The 25,464-nt window shown below is 35.2% G+C and overlaps 1 protein-coding gene across 2 annotated transcripts in view; it reads right to left on the reverse strand.

The window, feature by feature from the left end:
- The window catches only part of LOC145686014 (mitochondrial basic amino acids transporter-like), a 75,670-nt gene that overhangs the window by 24,132 nt on the left and 26,074 nt on the right, over positions 1–25,464 (reverse strand). For both annotated transcript variants that reach the window (XM_081758855.1, XM_081758856.1), the window contains exon 2: positions 23,223–23,363. In XM_081758855.1, the coding sequence (XP_081614981.1) occupies positions 23,223–23,256 (34 nt within the window). In that variant the 5' untranslated portion in view covers positions 23,257–23,363. The remainder of the gene's footprint in view (positions 1–23,222; positions 23,364–25,464) is intronic.

The raw sequence follows: 25,464 nt of genomic DNA on the forward strand, positions 1-25,464 counted from the left end.
CACGCGTTAAAGAAGTGGCTTGCAACATGGAATGGAACGGAGCTTCTGTTACTCACTCAGTGAATGGCACCCATCTTGCACACATACGAAATATTTTCACGTGTTCCATAACAATTTCCTGAATCTTGCTGCATCAACATTCAGTTTAGCTGCCAATTAAAAAATTGATAAACGTATGTTTTTTTAAACAATGTCTCTGCTTTCACAATGTTCTCATCCTACATTGATGCTTATGAACGCCAACTCTTCATTTATCCTCCATATTGCTTTTGCCTTCCTTAAAATGGTTCCACCGCTTAAATACGGGTTTCTCCCGTTTCCTCGTACATTCTTCATTTCACTCATTCACATCATCACAGTGTTTAGCCTCCATGGCAGTGACGATGTTAGAGAAGGTACAAAGCCGCTCTCCGGGTAGTATCTTCTGCCCCCGACTGGCCCCCAGGTCACATTGCATTAATATAAAATTATTATTTTCGATATACAAAAATTTTGCTGGTCCCGAAATATCTCGGCCCTTTAGATTACACCCCTAGGAAATCTATGCTGGCGTCGAAACTGATACATGTTTTAACCATCGCACAGTGGGGAGAAAACGCAAAAAGCTGGCCAAAATATGATAACTATATTCAAATTGAATGAAATTTAGTATTAAGCGGTTATTGAGGTTGCTAATTACGATTCTGCAACTAAAGTTGAAAAACAAAATGGCGGATCCAAAATGGCGGAATAAAATTTGCAAAAGTCGAAAAAGTCGTAGAAATGTTCTCAAAAGTGGCGATAAAGGGGTTATTGAGGTTGCTGATTACGATTCTGCAACTAAAGTTGAAAAAAACAAAATGGCGGATCCAAAATGGCGGAATAAAAAGAATGTCAACATACTTTGTAATTTTCACAATGTATCTTTAACAATATTCACTTTTTTCACATATTTTGATGAACAATTACTTGTTACTTACGTTCTTATTTATTAGAAATGTATTATTACTTAAATGACACAAATTATTGGTATTTGATTCGGTTATGATAACTGCAACAGCTTGTCACTGTAACATTAAATGAACAATAATTAACATCAACACGCTTCGTAATTGGCACGTTTTGGCAGCTACGTTTCCGTCGACAGCATTAATTAACATTCAAACTGCCATTCTACAAAATATGAACGTGGTGCACGAGGGTGCACATAATGTTTTCAACGCTTTAAATTAATAAAATATATAAACAATGTGAAAATTTTGCCTGACTTGCGATTCAAATTATAAATTATTACATCATTATTATTAATTTTTCACTTCATACACTTATTCTACTTACCAGTATGATATAGGAAAACTTTACAGATTTAAAAACTATGAACGCGTTCGAAAGTTACAACCGTTTCAACGGACGCGTCACAATTCTTCTATTGTTCTCTACTCATTTGACCTGCTGAAGGGTCTACTTAAGAGTGGCTCAGGTAGTCGGAATAAAGTAAAAACCCTATTCTATTTATGGATTTGGGCCCTTCTAACATCACTCTAGCCAACTACATAAAAAAATCATATATTACTAACTTTCGTTTTTTTACTTTTGGCCAGCTTTTTGCGTTTTCGCCCCAATCGCACGTAAAACTGGAATATTTTAGCATATAAGATGGTTTTTACCATTTGGCAAGTACCAGTCTGTATTGAATATTGATATTGTTTCAAATTCACGTTGTTTTCAGTATACAGTGGAATCCCTCTAATCCGAACTAATTGGAACCGAACCTTGTTCGGATTACGTAATTGTTCGGATTAGCCGGAATAACAGTAACATCGCGGTTTGAAGCGAGTAAACTGGTCTATTGTGTTGTAATACATAGGTTTAGTATTTCAAAACACGTTTTCTGACTACAGTATATGGACTGTACTGCAAACATGTTACAAATGTTAGAAAAACTTGATGTCTTCATTTTTCCACGTACAGTACGTACAGTAGTTTCAGTCGATGGTGAATAGATTCTCTTCACTGCGATAAAAGACATTAAATGAGTTCATATCTTGTAACAAGTAATACTAGTGCTGTAATATGGTAAATACTAGTACTGTACACTACCAGTAGTGTACATTCTGTTTTATGTTATAGTACAGTACTTATTCTACTATATTACTGTATTTCACTCATACTAAACCTATAAGTTTCAATATTGTACAGTACGTATACTGTATTCTATTTCAAACTTTGTGTAATTGTCGTAATGCGGCTTAAGGCCTAAATACAGGTATTAAAGAAAAAACTATATTTAACAAAAGTTTACTTTGCTTTCTACGAAAACATGCACCCAGTTTCATCCTTTTAGTTATTAATTTCCTAAAACTGCATATTTTCGCCACAATAAATAAATAAATAAATAAAATTTTCCTCCCTGACCTGTTCGGATTAAACGTGTTCGGATTACCGTGACTCAACTGTACTTTTAAACTAAAAGCAAATGTTGATCTACTGTTTGTATACTCCTTAAATCCATGTTCCACAATCTCAAACAATATACTATTTCATGAGACCAAAAAGAACAAAATGAAGATAACTTTCAAGCAATGAAGAAAACGAAGAAGCTGTTACTAAGTGAAGAAGACAGAGAAACTAAAATAAACGGTATTGCGTAAGAAGTCAATGTTTTAAAAATGTATAAATTTTACAAACGTTAATTTATTCCTCAGTGCATGTTCTATTAACTTTTAAAGCTATAATGAACATTCTTGAACTTATCACATGAATATTAACAAATAATTATTTTTATTTATCAGTAGTTGAAAAAGAAGAAACTTGAAACTTATATTCTTTAATATCACTTCATCAGAGGTCAATATTACAACATGAGTTTTATATATTGCAACATGAGATATCAAAAGAACAAGCATTTTTGAGATTTATATAAGCACTAAGTTTATTATTAAATTAATACAAGCAGATAAGAATTTGCATAAGTAAATGAGAAGGGCTAGTAATATGAAACCCTGTTTTATGCTTGTATAAGGGTAACCAAGAAAGTTCTGTCGCTTTTTGTGGAGGTCTGTGTTCAACTATCCCTCTTGTCTTCTTCACTATGAACAGTGATAACTTTTTGGCACCAGGTTTCTCTTTTCTTCACCCAACTGTGCTTCTAATGCTGAATATTGAATATTTAGTAGGTTTATATGTCCTTCTAACAGTGTTGTAGGTTGAAAACTGGAAGCTATATATTTTGAATGAAATATATTCTTTATATGTCTCTAATTTTATTGTTATTCCCATTTTATCAGTGAGGCCCTTGTTCAAATTTAATTCAATCCTCACACCGTGAGTAATGTGAAAGGAGATAAGGCGAAGGTCACTTGTTGGTGTAGGTATATCCAACATACTACCTGGTTGTAGCTCAATTACAACGTGAACTTGCGTAAACATGGGTCCAATTACATTGGACCTCCACAGAGGGTCAAAAGGGCATGTACGTTGTACGTGTTCAAACTGGTGCGAAACGCCGCTGCAGCGGTGGTTTAACAAGTTTAAGGACGGTGGCGAAACACTCGAAGACGCATCACGTACCGGAAGACCAACACATGTACAAAATGAAGATCTTCAGGCAGGAATTGAGGCGAACAGAGGCCAGACATGTGAGGAACTGGAACTACAATTTAGTGTGAGTGAAGAAACTATTCGGCAGCATCTCCATCAACATGGGAAGCACTACATGATGAGTCCCACATGATTTGACTCCGGACCAGAAGGCAACGCGAGCAGACACCTGTGTTTCTTTGCTGTCTCGTCTGAGGAAGGAGCCATTTTGGAACAAGGTGCTGACATGTGATGAGAATGGGTCCTGTACGAAGTTCCACGGCACTTTCATCATTGGTTAGCATCCCGTGAAACGGTTCCAAAACAGCGGAAACCAGCACTGCACCAGAAGAAGGTCCTCCTCTATGTTTGGTGGACTGCTCGCTATATCGTGCATCAGGAACTGCTATCAGCTGGTCAGAGCATCAATGCAACTGTGTACTGTCACCAGTTGACCAATGTTTAAGAAAAACTCAAAACTCTGGAGTCAGACTTCTGAATCGCAAAGGGATCCTCCTGTAACAAGACAACGCTAAGCCCCACATGGCTAGGATGACCCGAGACACCATTCTACATCTTGGATGGGAAACATTATTGCATCCGCCATAGTCCGTGGGCATTGCGTCGTCCGATTATCACCTGTTCCATTCCTTGGACAATCACCTTAGAGGACGCCAATTCAAATCCCTAGTAGAGATGCCAAATGAACTTTGTACCTTCGTCGCTTCACGGCCCACCAAGTTCTACCGCGATGGAATCCATGGTCTTCCAGAACGTTAGGAAAGGTCGTCGATGCTAATGGAGACTATTTTTGATCTTCCAGGTACGTCTACAACGGTATGTTGTATATTTTTACTTGTAATCATTATTGTATATTTTTACTTGTAACCATTATTATTTACTTGTAATTTTGGGCTACAATGTATTTCATATATATACTAGGCAGATTCTACTAATAGAAGAAGAGAAAGAAAGAGAAATAATATACTTATAGTATTAATATTAAAAAAGATTATTCAAATGTTTTTATATAATCTGATCTCGGTGTCGTCGTCATGACGACCGAAAATAAATAGAATTATGGAGAGTTAGTAAAGGAGACATCTTAGAAGATTTGTGTATAAAGTAATTGTACGTTTCTCCATCATATTTTATTAAACCGTGTGTGCAACAAAAAGGTAAATTGGTGTTTTTATGGCTCAATATTTAATGTTAAAGAACCAGATATCGTTATACATCTTAGGTGATATATCGATGTTCGAAGGTGGTGGGTGAGAAAGCGATAGAACTTTCTTGGTTACTTTTGTAATAAAAATCGCAAGTGATAAGTTTTTCAATTTCATTTTTAACAGATTGATTCTCTTGATTATATCAGGGCCGTAATGAGGGAATGGACAAATTTGGCATCTATTACAGACCTAGAGATTAATGGGGTTAAATACTTATACCACATTTTTTTAACCCATTCCTTTATATGAAAAATTATTTTTCTGTTTTTAGCCCCGGGCTTAAGCATGTATGTATGTGTGTTTGTATGTGATATTTGATTTGTCGGTAACTATTGATAGGATCTGAACTTAATTTCAGGGGCAAATTACCAATCATCTAAGGAATAAAGATTGCTATTATTGATGGATTACCTCGATCAAGGAAAGGTTCGGCTCAGTTTACATATGATGCTTTATTTATTGATAACTACTGGCCGGATCTGAACGAAATTTTGTGGGAAAGTAGTCCATGGACTAAGGAAAAAAATCACTATATATGGTTCCCGAGCTCGAACAGGAAAAGGTTCGGCCCGGCAACGTGGTTCTGTTCCACAGTTTTACGCGTCGGAAGCTTCTGAATTCGGCTCTTCCCTTCTTGCTTTTGAAATTAATTGGAATTATTAAATGTGGTTTTACTCATTTCTTTTGAAGTTCAGTTAAACGTCTCTTACTTTTTTTTAAAATGAGTTTGTGTTATTTATGAATTTGTATTACTTAAAGTTAAATTTGGTTATTAAAATTATATATACCAAAATGAGGGACATTTAAGTAGATTTTAAAAAAGAAATTAGTAAAAGCAAATAATTAAAATTCCAGTTAACCTAAACCGAAAAGTAATTCCTCATGTAAATTAATGGTAAATATTCAACAAAAGACTAGTTCCACAGAATTTTTCTAGTTCTTAGGAGGATGATAACCAGTGGCAGATCTAGCCCGGGGCTGGGAGAGCCTATCCCCCCTCCCCCAGTTTTTTGAGTGACAAAAACAATTGAAGCTATTATTTATACATTTTTGAAGGTTTATAGTAAACTTGTGATATACCTATTATATAGTCTGGCATCTGGCTGCCCCCCAATTTTTATCTTCTAGATCTGCCGATAGCATGTCTTCTAGATCTGATAGCATAAAATTCTAAACCTATATACTCAATAGTTTCTGGTAAACATCTAGGAAATTAACAGTTATTACAGGCCGAAAAACGTATGAAGACTCGTATATTGTGTTTTATAAGTGATTCATCATTATTATATTATCTTATGTCAATGAGGAAAGAATAAAGTAAATCATGGATGTATGTTTTGAAAATTGAAAAATAGAAAATTAAAAATTGAATTGAAAAATAAGCCTACTAGGCTGCAGCAATTGTTTGTTGCCAGCGGTGCTATTCTAAGTCCGCACAGTCCTATTGACTATCTGTACCTAATTTGAATTTCAAAATACCCACTCACAAGATGTAAAACTAATCATATAAGGAAAACCCTAGAGAAAATGTAATATTTCACAATTTACAATAAAAACATTTTTCAAGATGTTACTTTTTATATATTCAGTTATTTATTTTGTTTCTGTCTCCTAAATTTCTGGGTAATCAAAAAACTACGCGTTGTACATATATGAGATACTCAGGATGAATTGTACTAAGGTCGATCTTATCTTATTAAACTTCAATGCATTATTTATTACATTTTGAACAGCACATTATTCAGCTTCTTACAAATTAAAAGCACATTTATTTAAAGATTCTTACTTTGCTGTCTAATCTTGAACCACTTTCCATTCTTTGGATCAGTGGTATTAGAATAACATGATAGGGATAAAGCTTACACAAGGTATGCAAGTAAAAACATTGAGGATTTTGCTCAACTTTTTCTACTTCACACCCTTACACTATACAGTAGTGGTTCTCAACCGGGGAGGCGCGAAGACCGACCAACAGGACGCAAACTACTGGGGTTTCACTATGAATAAAACTGGTTAAAAAAAAACAATAACATTGCACTACAATAGTAAGCAGAAGTCGCATCGGAAATAAATATAATTGGTAAAAGTTATTATTATTAGTGGTAGTAGTAGTGCATATTATTATTATTATTATTATTATTATTATTATTATTATTATTATTATTATTATTATTATTATTATTATTATTATTATTATTATTATTATTATTACGAGCTGGAATGCCCGTTCTTCGTACAGGAATAGGTTCATTCAAAGGTGGACATGATACACATCAAGCTTGAGGAGGGTAATAACTATGTTTCAAAAGTCGTTTCAAACAAATTCGTCTATTTCATGACGCAAAAACTATGGATTTAACACTAACCTTGATCATTTTGGACATTTTATATTTCATCTCTTATCATCCCTTGTGCCGATGAGGGCTGGACTTGGACTTAACGACATTTGGAGTGTCACTATTCATCTCAGTGGCTTCGAAAGACTATTGATTCGACACTAATATCGGTCGTTTTCGATTTCTATATCACCCCTTTTCTACTCCCTAAAAGGATGCTAGGAATATTTTACCCCAAGACCTTTTTCTGAGGTTGTAATTTATATATTGTCAAGTTTGGTTGAAATTGCTCCGGGCATTCCATAGTCATGTTTGAATATATACACATTTATCCATCCACTTACTGTATATATTTATTTCTACTGTACTAAAATTGTTTTTACTATAACCTTTTCTAGTATACATATACGAGAAAACTTTACACTAAAAATAATTATAGTTCCATCTTAAATCAGTTTGAGTCGAACATTGCCAGCCTGAAAACGCTTTATTTATAGCCACAATGATTAGGGCCTCCATAAAGTAGACTTGCACCGAAAAATATAATGTCGCTTATTAAAAACATTTTTGAAGATAATAAGAATCTATTTTGTCCAAAAGGCTGCATATGTAATCATTTTGTATTGGTACACCTATTCTTAATCTCCGTAGAAGAGGTATCTAGTTGTAGTTAAATGTATAACGTTTCATGAATTGAAATAATTGCTTTTGATTTTACGTAGAATATAATAAATGATAGGTGAAACCCAGCCTCTGTTGAATAATCAGCTCTCTATAGTTTATCAAGCAGAATATAATTTAGTAACAAAGCAACATGGTATCAGTATATTATACTGTTCTCATTTTCCTTTATTACTAAATTATATTCTCCTTGACATGGGAAAATACTTGTGGATCTTATGTATGTAATTACAACCTTATTTCCATTTAATAGTGAGTGTTAATGGTAGTACACGTACACTTCATGGAATTGACGGCATTTGCAGTTCTAGCGAACATAGCGGAGCGGAGCAGTTGTTGAGCATTAGAAATTTGCGTTACCCACAGACAAAATAATGCTATTACTGTAAGATTGGTTTATTTCACTGTACTTTCAACAGAGAAAGATCACTCCATTTAAAGAGGACTTACACTGATTTGTACATCTCAACAAGTTATATGTGATACACGTAGAAATATAAAGATACAAAACTAAAAACGTACAAATTCAGAACAAAAATATGTAGTAAGATAAAAAAAAAGGTAATATTAAATGTACATAAATTAGAGGTACATAACATGTAATAAGTAATTGCCAGCTCGAAGTATTACAAGGCGTTTGTATAGACTAGTGCTCTCAACGGGTCGGGTCGGGTCGGGTTGAAGACCGACCCGACCCGACCCGTGACCCGAATTGACTGACCCGACCCGATGACCCGACCCGACTGACCCGAACCGTGATCCGATCTGATTGACCTGACCCGATAACCCGACCCGAGCTGACCCGGTGTACCCAACCTGACAACCAGACCCGAATAATCCGACCCGACAACCCGACCCGAGCTGACCCGATTGACCCGACCCGACAACCCGACCCGAGCTGACCCGATTGACCCGACCCGACAACCCGACCCGAATAACCTGACCCGACAACCCGACCCGAGTAGCCTGACCCGACAACCCGACCCGAACTGACCCGACCCGAGTTGACCCGACCCGTTTGAGAGCACTATGGTCACGACACTGGGTGAACGCCAAAATGCACTCACATTGGGAAACTAGTTTTAAAAGCATAATTTTAGAAAATAAAGCATAATTTAAAATATATAGCACAATTCTTGGAAAATTCTCTTTAACTGAAAGTTTAACATACTGTGTTAATATTTTTTAAAGCCAATATTTACAATGCAAAATCATTGAGAACATAACAATGCAACAACGAAAAGCTTATTTTCATTTCTGTAAACTTTTCGGTGTAATCCTTTGATGTGGAGAAAAGAAAGTAAAAGAAGAAATTTTTCCGCCAGCAATGAATAGTATGCAAGAACTCCATACTATATTGTTACAGTGACGACGCCAGCTTTAAGTTCTAAGGGGGGCAAAGGAGGGGCAGTTACATTTTCGGGGGGCGGCTATTTGCCATACCAAAAATGACATATTTATTACTTTGACTTATTTTACATTACATTGTGTATTTCGTTGCTGTTTTTATGTTAGATCTATATGATTATAAATTAAACTTATTTCAAATAAAATTTGTAACTAACAGATAAGTAACGTCTGCACATGAAATATTGAAGCCTAAACATAAATTGAATTACTTTCGCGTATGCTACAAGTAACACATTCGTCTATATGCTACGTATCTATCTCTCTCTCTCTCTCTCTCTCTCTATATATATATATATATATATATATATATATATATATATATATATATATATATATATATATATATATATATATATATGTAGAGAGAGAGAGCCAGAGAGAGAATTTACGAGGAGCTGCTGAAAATGTCGTAGTCCAATCCAGAAGGAGTGTAGGTACTAGGTAGAAAAATGAATCCGTAGTTTAGAAAAACATATCTGTGTATGTACAAATATAAATGTTCATATTAATAATGAAATTCTTATTGTTTCTCAGGCCTCTGAAGTGATTATGTGTGCCCAAACATATAATTTCACGAACATCCAGATCCTTACTGTTATAATATTTTTGTTCCACCAAGGAAAGTCACCGAAGTAAATTAATTAGGAAATCAGTGAAACACCACGGGACTCTCCTCCGTTATATATAGTGGTGAAGAAGTAAGTGGCTTAGTATAAACGTAGCAATTTCTCAACAAATTATGCTTTACATCCAGGATGATTGAAACCAATGACTCTTCCTGGAATCATGGATGCAATTTGTGACATTATTCTTGAAAATTGCAGCATTTCCAGCCAGTGGTGGATATAGCCCGGGGCCGGAGGGCCTAGGCCGCCCCAGTTTTTGTGTGACAAAAATAATTTAAGCTATTTATATTTATTATAGTCTGAGGTCTGCACCCCGCTTTCTCAGTTTTTACCTTCTCAGCAAAACTTGTGTCAGGGATTCTGGTCATTTCTTTGGAACTTGTCGGTAGCATAATTCAGAATGGCTTGGATATGCGCAAGTTCTCGGCATAATGGGTTCCCAAAATATATGTCAGGAGAATAAAAGGGTAACGGCATTAAGAGAAGTATTCTTCCAATTTGACCGTAATGCTGATCAATTTCGCTGACGAATAGTAACCATAGATGAAATATGGTTGTACCACTATGATCCTGAATCGGAACAACAGCCAATGGAGTAGTAGCACTCATTTCTCCATCGCCCCAAGAAGTTCAAGACACAGAAGTAGGTTGAGAAACTGTTTGGAACATTCTTCTGGTATAAGTATGGAGTGGTAGACTACCTCCTCAATGGTCAGATATTTAATCCAGAATCTCTACATTACTTACAAAACTGAAAGAAAATTCAAAGTTCAACGCTGCGGAAAATGAAAAGAAAGGAATTCTGTTCCTTCAGGAGAATACACCTGTCCATCAAGCCCCTGCGAACATAACTGACATTGCATAATCTAGGATTTCAATGTCTAGATCATCATTCTTATTCCGCAGATTTAGCTCCGTCTAACTATTACGTGTACTTATTTCCCAAACTTAAATAACACTTGAAAGACGCCATTTTAGATCTGATAGGGGTAGTGCTACGAACAGTGGTGCGAGGAAATCTAGATTTTTTAAACTTTTCTGCAAAAGCTGGAGCACTGTACAAGGTAGTATATTGACTCTCGGGGGAAGAGAAGAAGAAGTAAAACTTCACCAATCCACGTGCACTCCTTCTGGATTGGGCTACGAATTTTTCAGCAGTTCCTAGTCAATATGGTAGACGTCACGTCAGTACTTTGGAACAAAATAAGTAAAGGAGCACTAGTATAAACCAATTACTAACTAAAGATCAGCACTCTGACAATACATTTTATTGGGAATCAATTTCATTCCATAATTTTATTATTATCATTTGCAGGAAGGGAAAACACAACTCTTTTTATCTCCTTCAAAAAATTAAGCCCTGGTAGTTGCAAACTAAGCTGTTATAAGCACATCCTCTGAATATTGGAAGCCGAGAATAAGGTTTCAGAAAAATGAAGTTTTAAATAAAACAAAATATGAAACTGAAAACTTCAAACCTGGACAAATACAAACAAGTTACGTAACTGGTTTTACCTTTCTTTTGTTTCCAATCGAAGTTGATCCAATGAGAAGAAAACAAGTCGACCAAATCTACTATTGTTCGCTAGGCACAATTATTAAAAATCATAAGAAAGAAGTATAACTAAAATTTACCTCAAAAGGGGCTAAATTAGAAAACAGAAATATGCGTGCATACCCAGACGCTCAAAGAAGAAAGCTTGAGGATTAATCTGCCACATAGTAAATTCATGGAAAGTAGACTACAATTTGTCAATGAGATTGGTTATGATACTGATATATAATACTACATGAAGAATGTTTAAAGACTGTACGAGTCTGGGGGGGCAGTCTAGATGGCAGTCAGGGGGGCAGAAGTAGCTACTAGGGGGGCGCTCGCCCCCCTTGCCCCCCTCTGGCGTCATCACTGTATTGTTATGTTTACTTTTTGAACTTAAGCACTTTCTGTACTTTTTGGTGGCATCCTTTACTTTCCCTTTCTGTATATATGTACCTGTAAGGCGCACACAAATGATAGAAAAAATTTATTCGAGAAAAGCACATCTCTTTACAATGAATTAAGTAGAAAGTTCATTAAATATGAGAGAAACTAGTTGCAAAAAATATCAATAAATAGATCAAGATATTTAGAATATTTGATGTATAATAAATATACATTATACACGATTAATGTAAAATAATCATTGAAATTAACAATAAAGCATAATTTAAAAAAAAACATAATTAAACAAGAAATAAAGCATAATGTGGGTTGCTCTAACAATTAAGTTGTATGAAGACGAGAAGAAAACGAAAGCTGATTCCTTAACGAATTTCGTTGATCTTCTTTGTGTCTACAAAAATCATTCCTAGAAACCTACAAGCTAAGTATCATCTCTGTGATTATATCAGTTTCTAGTGCTACATGTGAAAGGTCATTCTCTTCTTTGAAAAGATTAAAGACTTGTATACGCAAGTCAATGACTCATGATAGGTTGAAAAACTTAGTGTTACTTTATATTGAGAAGAAAATTGCTAAATCGTTAGATCTTTAAAAGGTTGTGGATATGTTTGCTGCTGCCCACACGAATAGAAAGATCCTTTTCAAGTAGAGGCATGAACCTATAAGTTATTTTCTTTACCTGTAAAAATGTATTTGCTTCCACTTAAGTCAACCAGCTACACATATTTTAAACGCCATGATTAAATAACTATTTACTTATATTAGAAATCAATTGCATTAATGAATCGTAGTTGTTTGAGGTACTAAATTCTTATATTTTCACTGTTTTCCAAAGAGTAAAATCATGAACAATAAAGATGGAAACATTCACCTTGAATACACACACACACACACACACACACATATATATATATATATATATATATATATATATATATATATATATATATATATATATATATATATATATATATATATATATATTGGAGATGTCCCCCTCAAAATCCTCTTGGGCCCTTCATTGCCCCCCCCTCCTGAAAAAAACTCTAGCTACGCTACTGGACACCATGCACCAGAGATGAATTCTCTACCACTGAGCCACCGCGGCCCTGCTTGGGCTTGGTCGTCCATATCCAATCTCTCTTTTGGCGTTGCTTAAACAACTTCTAGTTTTGTTCTAAATCCAGACTCCATATTGGCGTAGATATTAATATTACAGTCGATTGGTAAAATCAATCTTTCATATTTAAAAATTAAAGTACACACAAGTAGAAAAATAAGCATTTATCATAAAAACACTAGCTGCAAGTGTTCAAAATAGATTTATGGTTTCTATAAAATCAATTGAAAATTGCTATTTTTAATTAGGCAGCTAGTGAAAAACAGCAGCTTTCGACTCCAGCCGAGTTTAAACTCAACCTAAACTGAGTTGACCAAAGTGAACTGACCCGACTGACCCGACCCGACAACCCGACCCGATAACCCGACCCGATAACCCGACTGACGCGACCCGACAACCCGACCCGAGTGACCCGTCCCGAGCTGACCCGATTGACCCGACCCGACAACCCGACCCGAATAACCCGACTCGAGCGGACCCGATTGACCCGACCCGACAACCCGACCCGAGTTGACCCGATTGACCCGACCCGACAACCCGACCCGAGCTGACCTGACCCGACCCGTTTGAGAGCACTAGTATAGACTTTACAAGCTTGCTTAAATTATTGTAAATATTTCACGAACGGGAGACTGAAATCCAAATCCTTATTTTGAAATCTTGGTTGAACATATTTTTGTTACAAGCGAATTCTTAAAATGCTCATTTTTAGATTTTTGGCTAAACCAAAAGTGATCCTGATTAACCTTATTGATATTGTACCCAGGGGTAAAAGTGCGGGGGAACGCGAGGGGACGCCGTCCCCCTCCCACCTCCAAAAATATGTATGCCGTTCCCCCAGTTCCTAAAAAAATTACAATGGGCAAAGATAGGCAGGGGGACGGCGTCACGTTATGCCGCTACCTACCGTCCCCCTACCTTTTTAGACCCACTTTTACCCTGATTGTACCCAATTTGTTTAAAAGGAAAAATAAATGAAATTTTGAATTTGACATCCCACGATTATGCCCGTTAGGCAAAGGGAGGCGATAATTAAAGGAAATGAATAATGGTGGAATGAAAAGTGGGAGGAAACGGGAGTAGTCTACTTCGGGAAAACCCACGAACACGATGTTGCCAATTTGTTTAAATGAGGTCGTTGTCATCTACACCATTATGAAGCAATTTGTATAACGGTCAGCCTAATCTCGTCTCTCCATTAAACTGTTATATTCGTCTCTCCATTAAATTCATCGAGTAAATATTCGAGCGACTGAAGGAGTGAAGACAGAATGGTGGTCGTGAGAAAAGATCGAGATTTTAACGGATTTACACGTTTCATGGCTTATACATACAAACAGCATCATTTTTCGACATCCGTCCGTCTGATCGTCCCTTCATCCTGCTGTACCGGTACATTCGCCTAGAGGCCATACCGTTGAACGCATCGAGACCAAACTTTAAACTTAAAGAACCTTATATCAGAGTTGTTCTGACGCGTGATTAGTACCATACTAAAGAGTTCGACTAACATATCTTTCTTGCAGTAGGCAGGCCTTTAGTATGACGCTAATCATACGTCAAAACGACTCTGCATAAGGCGGAAAGGGTCTTATGCAGAATCGTTCTGACGATGATTAGTGCCATAATAAAGAATTCGACTAACATATGTTTTTTTGCAGTAGTCAGGCTTTTAGTATGACGCTAATCATACGCAGGGGTAAAAGTGGATCTGAAAAGGTAGGGTTACAGCAGGTAGCGGAATGACGTCATGCCGTCCTCCTGCCTATTTTTGCCCATCGTAATCTTTTAGGAACTGGGGGACGCCGTATATATTTTTGCGTCCCTCGCGTTCCCCTCAATTTTACCCCCTGATCATACGTCAAAACGACTTTGCATACGTCGGAAAGTTTTTAAGTGATTCTTATTAGTTTTTCGAATTTTCTTTCTACCGTCAAAATTAAGGGTAGTCTACTGAGATGTAGAAATCAAAATTTGCAATTTTCTCGAAAACGGATCAGGCGTAGTGATGGGTAAATTCCCAGGAAGATATTTTTCGGGAATATTCCCTGGGAAAATTCCCGGGAAGATTCCCAAAAATGGGAATATTCCGCGAATTTATGTACAAACACACAGAAAATTGAATTCTATTACTATATTACGATTTCAAAGGTAAATTCGTTTCTCATCACCGTATATTATTACTGTTATATACAGAGGATTCTTCATAATGTATATTCTGAACGGCATTATGTTATTTTATTAATATTTTATTATATTTAGAGAATACGCATAAATGTATATTTACTTACAATATGTTCTATGCAAGTAAAAATGTGGAAAAATGGTATAGTAAGTCCACATACTTTTACACCGCTAAACAGTTTAAATTTATATGTAAGTGGATTTTCTAAAGTTGACTCTACTATTAATACCATAAACATATTAAATTTTTATATGTTATAAACAAATTAGGTTGGGTAACTGTCAGAAGACATATGTCTCACCATGTCTCAGAAGACACATTTGCACATATATATTTATGTTCACAATATTTGCAATATAATAATCTAGTTTTATAATTTAGCACGTAACATTGTAACACACGACCTTTCTTCCTACCTATTTCTCGAAATTTCATGCGTTAATTCACATGTAAGAGTCGTCTGAGCACCTTTTCAGAAATTTGAATCAGAGCCAGAAGACAGACCGACGTCTATTATTACTAACTGTGGTTGGGGTGTATTGATAGTACTTCTTCTCTATTTCTATATAATTTTTACATTGCTTTACAAACTGGTTCCTTTTCATCATTTTTGTACTTTGCTACTTTTTAGTGCAAACGGAAATGGAACTTTAAATATCATATTATTAGTTATTTAAAGTACTGTCAAAGAATTTTATTTTTTTAATCTCCAAATTATTTAAAACCTAGAAGTAAATAATAATAAATGAAAATAAAGTAATTAGACACATGGTTCTTATGATTTGGAAGATAAAGTAAATAAGTGGAAATAAATTCCTTCCCGGGAATTTATATGCCAGGGAAAAAACCTGGGAATATTCTCACTTTTTTTCCTTCCCACCTTGAATATTCCCACTGCCCATCACTAATCAGGCAATTTTGTTCATATTTCACAAATCAAATTTTCAATTACAAACGTATACTGTGGTACAGCGGGGGACACTTCTAAATGGTACACCTTAGCCGTAAATCTCCATATGGCTGTACCATTTAGAAGTGTCCCCCTCTGTACAAGCCATATCTCTGGGGAAAATTGAGAAGGAGTAGTGTACTCTTGCGGAAGCTATTCTCGGACGATTTTCTCAAAGTTGGCACGGTCGATTTTGTTAATATTTCATAAATAAACGTTTCATTAATGACAACAATACGACATAACTCATTTGTCCTGAGAAAATGTACGAAGAGTTGTTCATTCTTGAGAAAGTGTTTTTTCGGATAATTTTCTCAAAAACAACTCAGGCGATATTGTTCATCTTTCATAAATAAATATTACATTAATAATGTAATGACATTATAAGGACAGAGTGAAAATTTATATATATCTATATCTATCTATCTATCTATATCTATCTATCTATCTATCTATCTATCTATCTATATATATATATATATATATATATATATATATATATATATATATATATATATATATATATATATATATATATATATATATATATATATATATATATATATGGCCGGATTTAGGGGTGTGCCCCGCTTCATTGTGAATATAGAGTATCTAAAGTGAGAAGCTAGAAGTAAAAATAGCAACACTTTCAGACAATCTAATGTCATGTTTCCGTTTTGGCGGGCTTAAAAGAAAGCTGAGTTTTATGAAAACAAAAGTTAACGTAAATTTTCTGAATGTTGAAGGGAAAGAATTTACCGAGAAAACAGACATTTAGCATTTTCAGGGAAATTACTCATTCAAACCATAGATGCCTACACAGTAAAAACTGGTTGTGTTAATTCAACTCAATTTTAACATAAGGCAGTGGTTCCAGCGTTACTACCACTATGCGGTGTTAGTTCAACACATACCCCGCGGTATTGGCGTTTAATACAAGGGGTGTGTTACGTCTTTAACACACAACCGGTGTTGAGCCGTGCCGTAAGCGTTAACGAACCACAAAATTACTCCCTCAAAACATGTTAAATCGCCTTTATGTGTAATGTGTTTACATTATGCTCAGTCTAAAAAACACTTTAAACAAGTAAAAAATAATACTCCAGTGACGGGTGGAGGGCACGAACCACCAACCTTTCGATTACTAACCGCGTGCTCTTCCGACTTGGCCACGGAGATGAAGAAAATGTTGCTTGTAAAGGAATAAATTGTTTACGTCTTTTGAATTTTGCTAATCAGAGTGCTTCTTTAAGCCGCGTATATTCGACGATAACCATTCGGGATAAGATAAAATCTGCTCGCCATGTAATTTTATAACAAAATGACGACTGTATATTTACTTTTCTTTATAGTCCTTCCTTATTCACTATCAAATGATCAAATGATTTCACGTTGATGCGTTTGTTGCTTTTAGTACACAATCGCTTAGAAAAAGAAGCAATAAATGCATCAAATATGGGAGATGAAATTTTGCGTATATCTGGATTTGTTTAAATATTTCTTTCTACTGTGTTTGTCTGTAGCTTCAATTCATAAGCCTTTATAATTAGATGCCCAACATATTTGGCAATCATGCAGAATACAACACCGAAGATTCTACACTTGTGTTAATTTAACAGACAGGTTGTGTGTCATTTCAACTACCGGCATTTGACACACAACTCCAAATCGAGAGTGAGTTGTTCTAACTACTTGTTTGTGTTATATTTTAACACAATCGTGTTAACATATATGCATGTCGTTGAAATAACACAACGATTTTTTACAGTGTGAAGGCATTTTAAAAATTCAATTCAATTTAAATGTACTGGTAAGTATTGGTGCACCCCCGTCAGAAAATCCTGGATCCGGCCCTATATACATAGGAAAAAACCACATAATGTGTGGTACTGAGAGACAACCTTATTCCTGGATGTAAGTTGTATTTTTTTTCTGTATACTAAAGACTGTCACTACTGAATCCAAAGCTCACATTACGTTTGGTCTCCCACGTAATTACAGAAAGCTGGCTTTCATGTTAACATGTTCTTTCTTTCTGCAACATCATTTACATTTTTCATTTCATTTTATTTTCATCCGTAAGTCATACATGAAGCTCGAAGGAAGATGAGCGTGTGAATCTGACATGTCAATAAATAAGATACAAAGAAATAGTTATTACATACTAAAAGACAATAACGCTATGGTATTATATGAGACAAAATTACACTATACAATCTACAAGCTGCATTTAGCAGATAGGTATTCATCTACTGAATAAAAACAATTGTTCAATAGATACTTCTTTGTAACTGATTTAAATACATTCATTGATTCGATGTTACGAATATCTTTGGGAATATCAATTTGCCATATAAACTGGATTCTCTAATTATGTGTAAATAAAACTCTGTGTATTATGGAAAAGAAAAGAAACAAATAGAATCACTTGCCTTTTACTTTAGTTTTACCCAAGATTTTTATGAATTAAGAACAGGCGGAAATACTTGTTTTGCCTACATTTTTGGTTCCTTCAATTATAATAATATTCAAAAAATGAAATGAAATGAAATCTTTGAGTTTTACGTCCCGCGGTTATGCTAAAGGAGACGGTGATGATGAGTAATGAATGAAATGGTGGAATGAAGAAAGTGGGAGGAAACGGGACAACCCCGGAAAACCCACGCACACGGTGTTTGTCCACCACAAAGTTCACTTGGCGGGGGCTGGGATCGAACCCGGGACCCCAAGCACCAGAGGTGAACGCTCTACCACTGAGCCTCTGCGGCCCCCTAATAATATTCAAAGTCAAAGTTAACCTATTATTTTTTTACATTATTTAAACAATAACCTAACAATATATCTACAGTATATCTAGGGACAGAGTGTTTCAAAACAACACCGACAACGTTTGGGACGTGATTCCTGACACCAAGATAAGACACAAAGAATAGATCAACACGGGTACAGACAAAAAGTATAGACCAACACGGGTACACAAATGCTTCCGTTCGGAGCTATAGGCTCCCGAAAACATGAAAAAATTGACTTTAAAGGTCCATAGCTCTAAAACTATGAGAACCACCGTAGTCAGGTCAAGACTTCACTTAGGACTAATATGTGCACTATCCAAAAATACATGTTTCAGAATCCTAAGATACTCACGAAGCAATTTTTATAGAGCGAGTTTGGGTACGGGCATACAATGTGAAGCACTCTCCAAGTACCTCCATAAAAATTCTTGCGGAAGTACCACAGGATTCTGAAACATGGATATTTGTATAGGACGCATACTAGTTCCTAAGTGAAGTCTTGACCCGACTACGGAAGATCCCATAGTTTTGGAGCTATGGACCTTTAAAGGACCTTTGAAGTTCATATATATATATATATATATATATATATATATATATATATATATATAGGGTCAATATGTATATTACTATGTTTGTGACTTTATAACTCTTAAACCATCCGACCAATCTCGATCAAATTTTCAAAATAGATTAGATTCGGGCCTGGGATGGTTTCTATCATTTCACTTTGACGGTGCAACTTGGGGTTTGGGGAGAGGGAGATATTTTGAAAATTATTGAAAATGACCGATATCAGAGAGCGCTTTAGTAATAGTAAAAAGTGACTGACTAACGAAACATATTGCTATTTTTTTAATATTATTATTTTAACGCAGCAAAGCGGGTAGTTGACGCTAGTATGGTATAATTGATAGTTTTACAAGAGATAATTTATTCTTGAGGAATGAGTTTGTTTTCGGACGATTTTCTCCAATACAACATACGCAATTTTATACATATTTCATAAATAAATATCTAATTAATAACTCTATACTGTTGCTCAAATTAATCCTTATGTACAGTGAAACCCGTCAACTTGGCCACCTCTCTAAGTTGGCCACCTGCTTATCTTGGCGTAGTTCGTCTTGAACCTGCATTTTCCCATAAGACACTCGTTACTTACTACTCTATAAGTTGGCCACCTGTCTATCTTGGAAGTTGGCCACACCGAAGCAATGTTTACCCTATGATGATAATGATAAATTTACCTCCGTATCTTGGCCACGAAAAATACAGTTTTGTTATTTTTCTTAACTCTTTCGAATTCCCATATGAGAGGCAGATGTTCTGTATTTGTGACTGGACAACAAAAACCATAGATTCGCAAGATTTGTTCTTGGAGGTCAATGGCCAGAATACTACCCTCATAAAGGGGTGGTGAAGGAAGATGTGAATAAGAAAAAGCACGTACAGGAATTCAGGAAATGGTTGTACGTATTTGTTTACCCTGTCTGTTTTGGTAAAACCATTAGTTATATCAACTTCTCTCATCAGTGGGGAGCTTTAGTAATTCCGGAAAATTCTCAAGGTTAAAACTAACCATGTCAATTGTCAACTATTGGCACCTGTCGGCTTGTCAAAAGATAGCGGAGTTTTTGAGATATGAATTCCCTCAAGATTTTCTCCAAACATCTTTTGCTCCGAGGGAAACACTTATAGCTCATTAACAAGAGGTAGTTATTAGATATTATACATGTTAGCATATTATGTGCATATTAAGTTATAGACGTGAATCGTTATTGACATTGCACTAGAAGTACCTTGATTGGTTTTGATAGTACACATTTAAAATGTATACTGGCAACCCTGCGAAATTTCGTTTTGTCTGCGGACAAATGTCTGCTAAAATCACCGCGGTGTTAACTACAATATTAGAATGTGCATATCTGCCAAAAAGAGTAAAACAAATACGTCTAGAATGAACCACCATTCAGTAACAACTGAAAAGAAATCATATAAATTGCATATGAATTTCTCAGTTTATAACTTAGCTTTTCTTGTTTTCAATCTGAATAACGCAGTGTGCTATAATATCAATTTCAATAAACTGCGTACATACGCTTCTATTTCATGGTTGGTTGTGTTATTGTGTTTTCAATCCGAATAATCCAATGTATCAGACTAATTTTCAGGAAGAGAAAGGTATGCACATATATTAAACATACTATCAAGGGCGCCGATCCTGGGGGGACCGAGGGGGACCGGGCCTCCCAAAGCTCATGTGGCCCCTATTTTATTTATGAGTATACAATATTTGGTATAATTTGAGTGCAATTTGTCTTTAAATCTTCATATATATACCTTCTGCATCTGAATGAGCCCCCCAAATGTACGGAGAAATCGGCGCTCTTGCATACTATAGTAATATTTTCTAGTACTGTATATTGTTGATTACTCTATATACACTATTTATAAGTAGCTGTCGTGTCACTGCTTATTAAAATTTTACAGTCAAGTAATACTAGAAGTCCTATTCTAAAAATACATAAATCACACTTATTTTCTGTAAGTTGGCCACCTGTCTAAGTTGGCCACTTTTCGATGGAACTGATGGTGGCCAACATAGACAGGTTTCACTGTATAAAGTTACAAGAGGTACTTTACTCTTGGGGTGAATTTCTTTTCAGACTACTTTCTCGTAAATGACTCAGGTGATTTTGTTTATATTTCATACATAAATATTTCTTTAATATTCCTATAATGTTGCATAAATAGCTTCCATGAGAATAGCCTCAAGAGAGAGCTTACTCTTGGGATGAATTTTTTGATAGTCTTGTGAAATATGATTTCTGCAATTTGAGTTTACATACAAATATTTCATCAATAACCTTAACATATTGTATCAGTCATTTTCTTATGGAAAAAATCTACAAGAGGTAGTTTACTTTCAGGGTAAGTTTTATTTGGTCAATTTTCCGAGAATGATTTACAATTTTGTTTGTATTTCACAAGAAAATGTTTCATTAACAACTACAGCACACCAAGATTTAGTTTAAGAAACTGGGAGTGAGAAAGTCCATTGCGGTAGCACTGTTTAGGTGTGCAGATACATATTATTTTGAAACTATAAAAAGAATGCAAAAGATTTTCGTGAGTTTGTTCTATTCTTTATTATAGCATTCTAATCAGATTATCATTAATAATAATAATAATAATAATAATAATAATAATAATAATAATAACTAGGAATGCAATGGATATACCCGATTGCAATGAAATGAGCTGAGAGAGCTTAAACTACGTAATCAGGAAGCGTTTTTCGGTGATTATTCCTCGATGGTACATCGGATTTTTGATTTCGACCTATGTTGTCACTCAGCACGACATACTCTATCAGCGTGCTAAGTTTGGTTGAGATCGGCCAAACGGTCTAGGAGGAGTTCGCGGACAACCAAACGGCTAACCCGAGTATAAGAGCTTCGCTTCGCTCAGCTCAATAATAATAATAATAATAATAATAATAATAATAATAATAATAATAATAATAATAATAATAATAATAATAATAATAATAATAATAATAATAATAATAATAATAATATAGATTTGATAATTCAATGCTGGATCTGAAATCGCAGAAGGGTCAGACAAAAAGCACGTATAACCAACGAGCCTACAGTATATAATGATTTGATTATCTTTTAATTTCAAGCAAGGGGTAACTAGGAAGATATTGAGATTAATTTCACCATTTTTCCACCCCACTCCAATCCCCGAAAGCTCTCAAGCTTTTTATGCATAAAATGGTATTTAAAGTTTCTGCAATATGTATTCTTGCTTTTTCAGATCAGTGATGAGCCAATGTTGTTCAAGTTGCAATAAAAAAGGAAAATGTGTCGACTTGCTCCTGTTTCTAATTCCATGTGTAATAGCTGATGATCATATTATACTTTAATCTAGACTTAGCTTTTACCAAGAAGGCCGTTGGTACCACTCGAAAAACTACAGATTTCATAGTTAATTTCAGAAGTTTTGTAGCTCAGGCTCTCCTTGATCTAGACGTCTGAAGCAAGGAGCAAAATATGTATGTAAAATGGAACAAAATTCACAGAATAGAATATGAATGTAGTGTGTTTCTTTACCATTGTTGCATGTTTCTTGTTATTTATCTATTTATTTTTAATTTACCTGGTCCCCAAGTATGGTTCTTACTTTGTCCTAGCCCGCGGAGCATTATAAATTGATTTAGATAGTTCTCCCAACAATATTTTCTCCAGCTATGATTTTAATTTCATGCATACTACGTTCGTATTTTGAACTCTTTTATTTTTACTTGGCGTTGTTCTAAAAAACAAAAAAAAAACAAAAGAAAAATACGAATTTGAAATAAATCTAGTTCTAATCGAACTTACCACCAATGCATCCTGCAATAAAATCCAAAGCCATGTTAAATGATGCAGCTCACAAAAATCGGTAAAGATGGTGTCAGGAATGTGCAGTAAAAATCAAGACTGGTAGTTCCATTATGTGACCGTTTCGAAATTGTAAACCTCCTGGAAGGAAAAAGATATCATACAGTTTTATCATATGTATTAAAAACCGTGTGTTTTTAATAGGTACATTGCACATTTTCAATGTGAAATTCATCCAAGGTTAAAAACAAGATTACAATATTCTGTTTGAACTTCTAATTTCAAAACGTTCCTTTTGACCAGCGAACAATGTTGGCAGGTCTACAGAACTTTTCCTACTGTAATAGAGCATCGTTGACATGCTCATTTAAAATTCACAAATACGCCAAAGATAAAGAAACAAACTTGCAGCTGGAAATAATTTAGCCTCTCAATCTTTAAATTATTGGTTGGTCAGATGTGGTATACTCAACTGGATGATACACGGTCATCACATCAGTTTCCATTGTCATTAATTGCCACCTCGTTGTGCTACATGCAGCGAACAACATTCTACCTACAGTTATAAGTGCAAAAGAAAACCAAAGACTACTTGACCTGAGCTAGTAACCTCACTCCGAATTCATGATTGTTCTACCAACACTGATTTCCCCATTGACTTCAGTCCTGTTAGTATTGATAAACTTCTCGGTTTTACTATATTTGCCTTGCAAAACGTTCATCCCTTTATACAGCCACATGTCCTCCAACAAGTCATTCACTCTGACCGTATCATTTTTACGTTTTTTTTTTTTTTCAACGCAACCTACTCTAAATAATACCGATGTATATTTTTACACGTCAAATCTTCCGTCTCAATCTTAATAGCCAATTACCGGTACTACAGTACTTCATCATGGCTTTTCTGTTCTTATTTCTTAATAGCCGATATAGAAACAATTACCGGTACTACAGTACTTCATCATGGCTTTTGTGTTCTTATTTCTTAATAGCCGATATAGAAACAAACTCCTCTTTGAAACGTTTCTGATCGAACAAAAAGTGAATGCATTTCATCTCAATGAAACCTTTTTCAAACGGTCGAACACAAGCCAGTTGTAACATCATTCATTATGACAACATTCTTCCCGCTCATAGAACCAACGGTGAGGCAGCTACTGGCTTTTACCACATCCTACAATCAGGCACGTAGCCAAGGGGGGTCCGGACCTCCCTTCGAAACCAGAAATGGAAAAAAATTAAGGAAGGATTAAACAAAAAGACACTAGAAAAAGAATAATCAGCATTAAAAAGCTGCAGCAAGTGTAGCTTTTATGAAGATTACGACAACTTTGGATACATGTGACAAGAACTGCCCAAACATTCGTTATTTACAGTGTGTTAGCATCCTTACCAGTGACGACGTCTGAAACAGAGAGATAGTTCTCAACTTTGAAAAAAATAAAGACTTGCCTACGAAATTGAATGGGGGAAGAACGTCTCATTGTTTTGGCTCTGATATCTACCCTGTGCCTTTCAACCCTAACGAGGTATTAAATGTAATAGCACGAAAAGGGAAAAGGAGGTTGCTTTTGTAAATATTTGTTAGAGACAGAATGAAAAAGTTAATGACGTATGTTTTACTGTCTGTTTCAAATGATAAGTTAAATAAGCTGTAGCCAATGATACGCAAACTTGAGCACAGCGTTGTCGACGCGTGCCCTTCTCATTATTTCCTCTCCACTCTAGCCTTCGAGGAACGCATTAGCCAAATGGCTTGCAATATATGATGGTGAATGAACGGGATATCCTGGAAAAGTCAGGAAATTTGAAATTTCTAGAAAAGTTACGGCATTTTCAGAATTCCTGCTACTAGTCATGGAAATTTCAAGCTTTCGAAAACATAGCGCCGTTCTCTGATAGTGTGAACATATTTTATTATAATTTTTCGTCATCACTTCTATGCAGTATCAAACATGTTATTTTAAAAACAGTTTTCTACTGATCCTTTAACTTTTCATTTGGAATAGACGGAATAATAAAAACAAAAAGTTATGTGGAAAGAAAGTTCTGTTAACACTTGATTCAACAGACAAAGGGAACGCAGAAATTGTAAAATATTTTACAAGACATTATTGGATATACACTTTTTATAATAGTGGATATTTACTCTTTATAATAGTTGAGGTCATAATGAAAGGAAAATTGTTGTATTAGAATGAACAGAGGAAGGAATGTAGATATTGTAAAACCTTTTTCAATA

This window comes from Thermobia domestica, chromosome 5 (genome assembly GCF_964235325.1).
Source record: "Thermobia domestica chromosome 5, izTheDome1.hap1.1, whole genome shotgun sequence".
NCBI lineage: Eukaryota > Metazoa > Arthropoda > Insecta > Zygentoma > Lepismatidae > Thermobia > Thermobia domestica.